This window comes from Rhinolophus sinicus, chromosome X (assembly GCF_036562045.2).
Source record: "Rhinolophus sinicus isolate RSC01 chromosome X, ASM3656204v1, whole genome shotgun sequence".
Taxonomy (NCBI): Eukaryota; Metazoa; Chordata; class Mammalia; order Chiroptera; family Rhinolophidae; genus Rhinolophus; species Rhinolophus sinicus.
The window spans coordinates 38,664,983-38,675,134 of record NC_133768.1 but is presented as its reverse complement, the minus strand read 5'-3'; the positions used below and the strand labels follow the sequence as shown (position 1 = coordinate 38,675,134).

General features: G+C 40.9%; 1 protein-coding gene across 9 annotated transcripts in view; it reads right to left on the bottom strand.

Annotated features, from left to right (window-relative positions):
* Positions 1-445: 445 nt before the first annotated feature.
* JADE3 (jade family PHD finger 3) overlaps positions 446-10,152 on the bottom strand; it is a 147,763-nt gene continuing 138,056 nt past the window's right edge. For 8 of the 9 annotated variants that reach the window (XM_074324007.1, XM_074324008.1, XM_019716748.2 and 5 more), the window contains one exon: positions 5,922-9,002. In XM_074324007.1, coding sequence (XP_074180108.1) covers positions 8,095-9,002 — 908 coding nt within the window. In that variant the 3' untranslated portion in view covers positions 5,922-8,094. Of the gene's footprint in view, positions 831-5,921; positions 9,003-10,152 lie in introns of those variants that run through there. The other variant, XM_074324011.1, reaches the window with a different exon arrangement.

Here is a 10,152-nt window from a genome sequence, read left to right as displayed (position 1 = left end):
AGCTTTCAGACTGTGAGAAATACATTTCTGTTGTTTAAGCTACCCTGTCTATAGTTTTTTGTTATAGCAGCCCGAGCTAAGGCATCAGGATGTATTCTCCTTTTGATCCATTGTTGGGATTCAATTTGCTAGTTTTAAGAACTTTTGCCTTTGATGAAGGATATTGGTCTATTTTTCTTTCCTTATCAGGTCTTTGCCTAGTTTGGTTATCAGGGTAATGCTGGTCTCATAGAATGAGTTGAGAACTATTCTCTCCTGTTCAATTTGTTCGAAGTTTTGATATTATTTGTTACTTAAATGTTTGTTAAAATCTACTAGTGAAGTGATTTGGGGCTGGAGTTTTCTTCACAAGTTTTTAACTGCAGATTCAATTTATTTAATAATGAAGAGCTTTTCAGGTTATCTATTTCTTCTTGAATGTGCTTTAATAATTTGTCTCAGAGAATTTATCCATTTCACCTTTATTGTTAAATTTACTGGCATAAGGTTGTTTACAATATTCCCTTCTTTTTTTTTTTAAACTCATGTTGGAGGCTATCCAGCCATATGAAGTAACAAACTATTTTTTGAAAAACTTTTTTATTGGGGAATATTGGGGAACAGTGTGTTTTCTCCAGGCCCATCAGCTCCAAGTTGTTGTTCTTTCAATCTAGTTGTGGAGGGTGCAGCTCAGCTCCAAATCCAGTTGCGGTTTTCAATCTTAGTTGCAGCAGGCACAGCTCACCATCCCATGTGGGAGTTGAACCGGCAACCTTGTCGTTGAGAGCTCGTGCTCTAACCAGCTGAGCCATCCGGCCGCCCTTCCCTTATCTTTTTAATACTTGTAGAATCTGTAGCAATGAAAATTTTTCTCATTTTTAATACTGGTAAATTTACCTTTTCTTTTTCCTGATTAGTCTCACTAGATGTTTCATCAATTTTATTTATCTCCTCCAAGACCTAGCTTTTGGTTCCAATGAATTTCTCTTCCCTACTTCACTGATTTCATCTCTGACCTTTATAATTTCCTTTCTTCTACTTACTTTGGATTTCATTTCCTCTTCTTTTTAGAATTTCTTAAGGGGGAAGGTGAGGTCATTGATTTGAATGAAACCCTTCTTTTCTAATATAGGCATTTAGTGCTATAGAATTTCCCTAAGGTGCTGCTTTAGCACCATCCCACAAATTGTTTTTTTTCATTCAATTTAAAATATTTTCTGATTTCCATTTTGAGTTCTTTGACTCGTGTTAGAAGTGTGTTTAGTTTCCAATAATTGGATTTTCTACAGATGTTTGTTATTGATTTCTAATTTCACTCCATTGTGGTCAGAGCACATACTTTAACTTGAATTCTCTTACATTTATTAATACTTGTTTAATGGCCCAGAATATCTATCTTGGTAAATGTTCCATTTGCATTTGAAAACGATGTGCATTCTGCTGTTGGGGGATGGAGTGGTAAATGTCAATTTAAATCTAGGTGGTTGATAGTTTTGTTCAAATCTCCTATGTCCTTACTGATTTTCTGTGTACTTGTTCTGTTAATTATAGACATAAGCTGTAACTGTGGATTTGTTCATTTCTCCTTGCAGTTCTAGAATTTTTTCCTTAATGTATTATTATTGTTTTGCCCAGGAAGCTGCATTATTTTTTTATTAGTTTCAGGCATATGGAACATAGTGATCAGATATTTACATAACTCACAAAGTGATGACCTCAACAAGTTTCTTAATGTATTTTGAAGCTTTATTAGGTGCATAAACATTTAGGATTTTTATGTCCTCTTGATGAATTGGCCCTTGTATATTTATATAGCTACTCCAGCTTTCTTTTGGTGTTAGCATAGGATTGTTCCATCCTATTAAACTTTGTCTTTATATTTAAAAGTAGGTTTTTTCATAAGTAGCATAAATTGCATTCTTTAATCCCCAAGCTCTGCTCAGGTGCCTGGGATCTTCAAGAATTCTCCAAGCTGCCCACTTCCTTGTAGGACACTCTGATAATTAGAGCATCATTCCTCATAATGAGCCTCACCTCTCCCCATGGAGTAACACTCAAAGAGAATTATTTCCACTTCCCTAGGATATTTTTACCCAAACGGGCATATCCAAACCTATGGCAACTCCTCAGGCGGTGCCAGGTCCAGCCACAGTCAATCAAGCAGGACCATACAGGATTACCCAAGGTCACCTGAGTAACAAAGGCTACCTTAGAAAAAATGTGAAGGGCAGGAAATAGAAATCTAATTTATACAGGGGAAGATTTTATTGATTGAAAAAACACCTATTTTCCATTTTAATAAAGTGTTTCAATGAAGAGAGAAAAGCAGAGGACCAACCTAGAGTGGTCAGTGGTAGCCCAGGTGGGCCCTTTGGGAAGGAGGAATGCTCCTCTGAAAGGGTAAGAAACACTTTCTCTATGTCTTGTATATGAGTTTCCTATTACTACTGTAACAGATTACCACAAATTTAGTGGCTTAAAACAACACACATTTAATTCCCTACAGTTCTGGACGTCAGAAGTCTAAAATCACGGGGCAGGCAGGGCTGGGTTCCCTCTGGAGACTTTAGAGGAAAATTCGTTTTCTTGACTTTTTGTTTCTAGAGGCCACCTGCATTCCTTGGCTCATTCATGCCCCTCTTAGCGTCACTCCAACCTCTTGCTGCCACTGTCATATCTCCTATTACTACCGATATTAATCCTCCTGCCTCCCTCTTGTGATATTGGTTGGGCCACCGGGCTGATCAAGGGTAACTTCCCCATCTCGGGTCCTCACATCTGCAAAGTCCCTTTTATCACACAAGATAACAGTCACAGGTTCCAGGGATGAGGATGTGGACCTCTTTGACGGGCCATTATTTAGCTTACAGGTTAGACGAGCCATAGAGGTGGCAAGTCCACCAGGTCCTAGCTCTACCACGAAGCCTGTCCTGTCCAGATTTGTGTGAATTATCTTGCTCTTCGGACGTGAGCCTCTAGACTGCCTGTGTGTCAGATGGCTAATTCTGGTGCAGTCATCTCTGTCCAGGATGGCAAGGCTCAAGTGGTACAGAACTCATATGATTAAACCTCAAGTCAGGTTGCTTTTTTCAGGGAGAAGCTGAGTAGGAACACTTAGAGAAGGGGCTTGGGGCACTGGAGTCAAGCAAAGTGGCCAAGAGTATGAGCTGTAGAGGCAACTTCACAGATTTTTGCCCTGATCTTGCTGTACACTAGCTGTGGGGCCTTTAGCAACTGCTTTTTAACCATTTGGCCTCAGTTTTCATATGTGTCAAATGGAGCTAATTGTATCATCTTTATATTGTTGGCATAAGAACTAAATACAAGGTAGTTTATGTAGAAGGCTTAATTAGCAAAGGGCCTGGGACAGAGAAAGGGCTCAATGAATACTGCCATCTTCATTAATTGAAGTGTTGGCTGGTCCCAAACAAACTGTCTTGAAACTGATCTTTAGCCTCATCTTTGCCAGTGTAGTTCTCAGTTCACCTATGAGGACTGGGGGACAAGGACATCTGTCCCAAAGATGCAGACAGTCCTGTTTGACCCTGTTTATTGTTACCCCTGTGGGAAAATACGACTGAAAAGACTGATGAATGGCCACAGTACTGCAAATAGCCAAAACCAGCCTTGTGAACCATCGTTGGTTTTACCCCATGGCCACAGAATGGTAGAATTAACCAGAGAGCCTGTCTTGGAAAGTTGAAGAGGCAAAGTTAGGATAAAAAGAAAAGTCTGTTACCAGAACCCTGGTACATGCACAAGGCTTATCTGAAGCAGGAATAAGTATGCAATGTTTGCTTCCCTAAGCAGTTGAAAGATTGAAAACCAATAACCACCCAACCTGAAGTATCTTTCTTTTTTGAGGCTGAGGTGATTAGTACAATGAGATTACAATTTTCAAAGTGTCATCAATTCTTAGCATGAAGTTGTTTTTATCAACCATATGAAAAATGACTATAAAATGAGACCCATTTCCATGTGTGATTTATGGAAGCAGCTTCATTACATCATGGCGACACTTTAGAAAGTAATGTTGATGAAAAGGCGCTTCTGCAAGTGGTTTCCAAATTCTGATAACTTGCTGTAATGAGTATAGCTTAATCAGTCCAATTCCACCTTTCTAGCTTGTTTATAACCTGATATTCAGTAAAAATAAATGAAATTGAGGAGGTGGAGCAGGAGTAGTGAGAACAGGGAAAGGAAACTTAAAACTTGGGGTGTGCAGGCCTTGAGGCTGGAATGTGCACATCCAACACCCCCTTCACAAGTTGAGAAATGATGGATGCTCTGAGAGTTTATCAAGACGATTAATGTATTTAACTCATCAGTGACTGGAAAGAACAGGGGACACCAGTCTGGGGATCGAGCCTCCCCTACTTGACTCATTTCAAGGACAATTATCCTCTTGGCTTCAGGTCATGAGTTTGTCCCAATCCATGAATCAAAATTAACTGTATTCACAGAAGCCTTCTTTAACTGTGCTGAATTGAGTGTTAGAGTTCCCTGCGGAAGACTGACAGCCTCGGGGTAGGCCTTTATTTAACTATAAGCTATTTTTAAAATAATCAATACACAATGGCTGCTTTCCATAAAACTTGAAAATAGTTGAATTAAGGCTGTGAAAATCTAATAAACATTTGTTACAAATAAGATACATTTAAAAAAAATATTGCATGAGTTATTCAGTGGTAAGGTTTTATTCCTATCAGGTGTTTTCCTTCGATTCTTAAGGGTCAGCAAGCACGCTGTAAAGAACAAAATTCAACCAGTAAATTTGAAGATCTAATGGCTTCATTAAGCAATTCATGGATCGGGTAGCATCCCATCTAGCAACTAGAAGGGCAGGCTGATGAGTAATACAATATGGAAGGTTTTCATAGGCAGAAGGAAGGGGACTAAGCAGTTAAAAGAGTGGGTAGTTTCAGGCAAAAACACCTTTATCAGGCAGATTACCTCCCCAGTGTTGACCAGGGAATTGCAATCTGATTGGTTGAAAATTCCACTCCTGGGAGAGGCTGAAACTGCAATTAGGTTAGTTCTTAAGTTTTGGTTTGGTGATGTGGCTTAGCAAAAGTGACTCTATTTTGTCCTGTTCTTCCTTTTTTTAAAACAATGCTGAGTTGTTGAGGGAAAACAATGCTGAGTCCTTAAGGGGAAAATCCCCCAGGACTGTGCATCCTATGGTTTATTCTCTGAGTGTAAAAGTTTTCTCAACGCAAAGACTAAGGTTCATCTCCCATTGGAAATACAGACATTACTATAAACCCAAAGCTCTTGCTGGCTGTAATAAGGTATATTTGTAGTTACAGTTCTCCAACATTTTACCTAACAATTTACTGAATCAAAACAGCTATCCATTAACAGGAGGGGGAGGGAGGGAGGGAAGAAGGGGGAGAGAAACAACCTTATCCTTTATCTTCACTACTGATTTACCCAGTGACTTTTAGCAAGTACATTTCTCAAACATAATGAAAATGTTTATAAAGGCCTCAGAGTTCCCCCACGATACTACATAACTCGTATAACATTAATATACTCACATGACTCCAAACAGAATGAATACTGTAAAGATATGTAGTTAAGTGACGCCTGATCTAAGCCTCCCAAACTTTGTGACTATAGATAGGATCCATTTCCCTGGTGATTTTTTTGGATAACACTAAGGTTTTGTCTTATCAGACCAATGGACTCATGCTTTCTGGCTGAGTCCAAGTCCCCAGAGTTCTCTTTGGGCCCTGGGATTGACATGAATCATGAATTTGTGCTTCTAAACACTGAATTCCCCCCCCCCTTCCTTTCCCCCACCATCTCTTTTTGTTTAATTAACAAGACTTTTTATTTTCATTTTTTTGAGTAAGATTTTTTTAAAATACAAAAGGCACATATGTAAGCTTTTCCTAAAACCCATATGCCAAAATAAAACATTACCACACTGACAGTAGTTAGCAGTTTTCATAATTTAATGAAAAAGTATTGGTAAAAACGTGACATTTGAAAAAAGACTGAGTTTACCTTGGAAAACTGGACTATATAAGACAAAATGAAAAAAATTAACAAAGAAGGTTAAGAGGTAATACTTCCAACAACAGCAAAATGTAGCAAATACATTTTGGGGCAATTGAAATGTACACAACTGAAGGCTCCTTCATTTACCTAGGAAAATCCTGTAAAAATATTACAACTATGTTTCCCTGACTGAAATTATTTTAGTCAATACTATCCCAATGGCATTACATATGGAATTTGGCTAAAGCACTTTTTCAATGTTCACTTTTCCTCCCACTCACTCAGAATTGAAAAGCATGAAGGGACATGGGCTACTGTACTGGCCTCTAACACAAGGAGTTTATAACACAGCTCCATTATCACTTCATCGCCATGAAAGTGTCCAATTAGTATCTAACCCCAGGAGAACTCCAGAAAAAAAAATGCACAGAAACCTGGTGTATAAATAGGAGAAATTCTATTCCTCCTTTGGATAATCCACAGCTTTTTCCATTCAAACAAAATACAGGACACCTTCCACATGTTAGGGCATGTTCACACATGTACACAGGTGTTAAAAGAAACATGCTGAAGGTGTGACCAAAGGAGAGGCAAAATACAGAAGTCTCCAGAAAAGGAGGCAAAAACAAAAGCAAAGAAAGCCGTTAACAAGGCTACAAAAGCGGGGAGAGGAAACTGCTGTTTCCTTATTGATGGAGAGAAGCGCCGCTGCCTTTACTGACCGGCGCCTATTGTAGCTGGGCTGTTCTACCACTAAGCAACTCAAAAAAAATTGACAATGGCCACTTTTGTCTTAATATTTCCACTACAGTTTCCCAAACTAGAAGAAAGAGAATATTAAGGCTAAGAAAAGAGAGCAGAGAATTATAGTTGGCTTCACATTTTAAAAACTGTAACAGTTCCCCCTTCTTTACATGGGAAGCAGACATGTTTTATCCCACCCCCCACCAAACATAATCATTCTCTTCCTCCCAGAAATCAATCAAGGCAGATAGTTTGGGAACAGGGTAGAAACAACTTCTGAAAAATGGTTCCAGCTTTTTGTTTGGGAAATTACTTCGGATTCAAAGTTGGTACAAAGCTAAATTACATCCATGTGTTAAACACATGCTTTCAAATTCTGTTTGACAATAAAAATATGTTTCAAAATTAAAGCAGGTAAGAATACTTAACCTCTGTGCATTTTATTATATTTTAATTATACCTCAATAAAAATTTTATAAACATTAAAGCAGGTATACAAAAACTGTCAGCCAAACTTATTTAAGTCAAACTTATTTGAAAACAATAACACAAAAACCCTGACCTGGTACAAATCCCCCAGAAATGGTCTCACTTTGGGAAAGGCTCTGGGATCCTTCACAAACGCCTCCACTGGGAGAATCAGAGCATTTCCCTTGGAAGTAGTACTTTCGTACTTTTGTAAACACTATCCACAAGTTAGCTTTTTATGCTTGTTAGCTGGGTGAAATAGTTACAAGTGCGTCCCCAACAAGCAAGTCTAGGAACAGGCACTGGACACTTATAAGCATTAGGAGTATTGACTTGGTAAATTAAGATCCTCTGAAAGGAACTCTACCTTGCGTAGAGCGAAGGAAGAGGGTAGTTGAGTCTGACAGTATCTGAGATGTTGGCCCCTGGTCTTTCCCTGAGGAGGGTTTCCAGATACCAGTGGAGTTAGAAACTTCCTATAGATAGGCGCTCTGGGAGTCACATGCTGTAGCTTCAAAAGATAAGTAGTATTAGTGTCTGGTAATCATGTCTCTCGCAAATCCATGAACAATACAAGGATTCTTAACACATATGCGCATCAATGTGTTAATATAACAGCAAAGCTGCCCCAAAGTATTTACTGAACTAATACTCTGGGCCCAGCTGTTCTCAATAGTCTCTGGCAAAAAGAGACTTTTGGACAATCTGCAATTCTTATAATGTGCTTGTGAAAACTAGACTTGAAACTGGTTCAGAAACTGCAAGCCAATTTACTGTGGAAACACTTTATTTTTTTCATTACAATTTCTCCCAACATATGCCAGAATCTTTTTAGTGTATGGGTTTTCCACAATATATATGGCAAAGGCAGATGGAGTTATTCTTGGACGTTGTTGATCACCTTTGCATTGAACTGTGGGAAAGGGGATATGTCTTGCTTTTACTGTGGCAATCCCGTCTAGAGTCGTGGGGAGGATTTTCCCTGTCTGAGCTCTCTCTCCTAACCTTGACTTTCTCTTTACTCCCATCACTTTCTACTTCTGAATCACTGAGCTCCAAATCTGGGCAATACCCATCGTTTTCCTGATATGGAGCTCTCCCTGCAGACCGCCTGACAAGCTGCTTGCCCCAGAGCTGCTCCTTGGGGTTACTATTCTTGGTTGGCTTCCCACAGCACGGGAGGCCCTCTGTGCTCCTCATCCACCTGTTGGTGGCCTTAAAGGACCTGCTGAAGTGTTCCACAGCAGATTTTCTAAAGCTGCCCTGACTGGCCAAGTGGGAGCTGAGCATAGACTCATGGCCACAGAACATCTCACTCGAGCTATCTTTTTGGGTAATATCCCCAGACCAGCTGTCCTCCAGGCCATTGGACTTGGCAACCTTGGAGTTAGGCTGATTTTTCCCATTCCCAATGGAAGACTGCCCATGAAGGGCAGCCGGAAGGACCAGAGGCTTTCCCTGTGACTGCCCATGATAGAACTCCGGAGATGGAGGTCTCCAAGCAGGACTGGGATCCTTTGCTTCACTAATAGAAAGGCCGAGACTGGCCAGCAAACGGTTACTGTTGCTCTCTAATGGATACCTTGGGTATGATTTCATTCTCATTTCTAGTGATTCCTGAGGCACTTGCGTGCTCCTTATATTTTGAACAGGGGAGTTGCTGTCAGGAGAGAGGGGTCCGTGATCAGGCTCTGTGGAGCTGTTTCGGCAGTCTTCTGGGGCCGATCTGGGCATTTTTAACTTTAAGGTAATTCTTGGTGGTGGGTAAAACAATGAGTTTTCTAGTGCACTTGACAAAGGAAGTCCTGAGATCAAAAAGAAAGATTCATTTTAACAACTGATTTAAACAATGGCACACGTACTCACGGCAGAGTGAGTTCACATACCCACTCTTCCAAATGGCTAACAAACACTCTCTGCGAGTACATCACAGTATAGCAGCTAGAACGAGCTGAACTAGAGGTTGGGGCGGGGGAAACTCAGCAATGCCAGTGTTTGCTCTGTGACTCCCGACCTCACTCCTTCTGCTCTCCCAGTCTGTAAAATGATCACAAAGACTAGTGTGCTGCCTCCTATACCCCCACCTCTGCCCCTTCCATTTATGAAAAGAATGTCACCAGCAATGATACACACATAGGGTCTGTGTGTGCGCGTGTGCATGCTCGCACATGGTGGGTACTGGACAGCACTTAGGATGCGCCTTAAACACAGACATTTCAGATTCCACCCTCGTCTTTCCTGGCCATCCTAAAGCAAGTCAAATACAAACCTTCAGGAACACAGCACTGGCTTTGGTGGGTGAGGCGCATAGATGGGTTTTAACCTGACACTAGTAGAAGTGGTAGTGGGTGGTTCCTGAGTATTTTATGTCCTTAACTGAAAAACATCTCCCCACTATGAATGACCGTCATGGAGGTGTGGGGCAGGTTTTGTAGTGGCAAGGCCGGGAGGAAAGGACTGACATCCCTGCCAATGGCCTGCTATGGGTTTGGCCTGGGAAGTGCTGGCTGTCGGTTAACTGGCTATTTCACCCTATATTCATATTTAGAACAGGTCCTCTCTCTAGTATTTTGAGTGCTCTGAAATTAACAGAGCGCTACCAAACACTTCCTCCTTGCATATGGCCTTGGCCGTTGCCCATTATTACCTTAATGTAGCCTCACAAAAATGACATACAGAGAGGACAACTATTAGGTGCCCCAATGGGCACCGTTTATTCCCCAACGGTCCATGTGGAACACTCACAGCCCCCTTCTCTCCCAGGGGCTGCCATCTACTGACGCCACAAGCAGTTGTGGGGCCAACTCCCACCGAGAAGCCAATAGCACAGAGACCCCTTGTTGCCCAAGCTCTGCCACCAACCTCTATGTTAAATGAGGCATAGGGAGGTTACACATGTTACTGAATATAACTGTCACCATTCCAGCCACGTTCTCCATGCTCAGGGCACTCTAA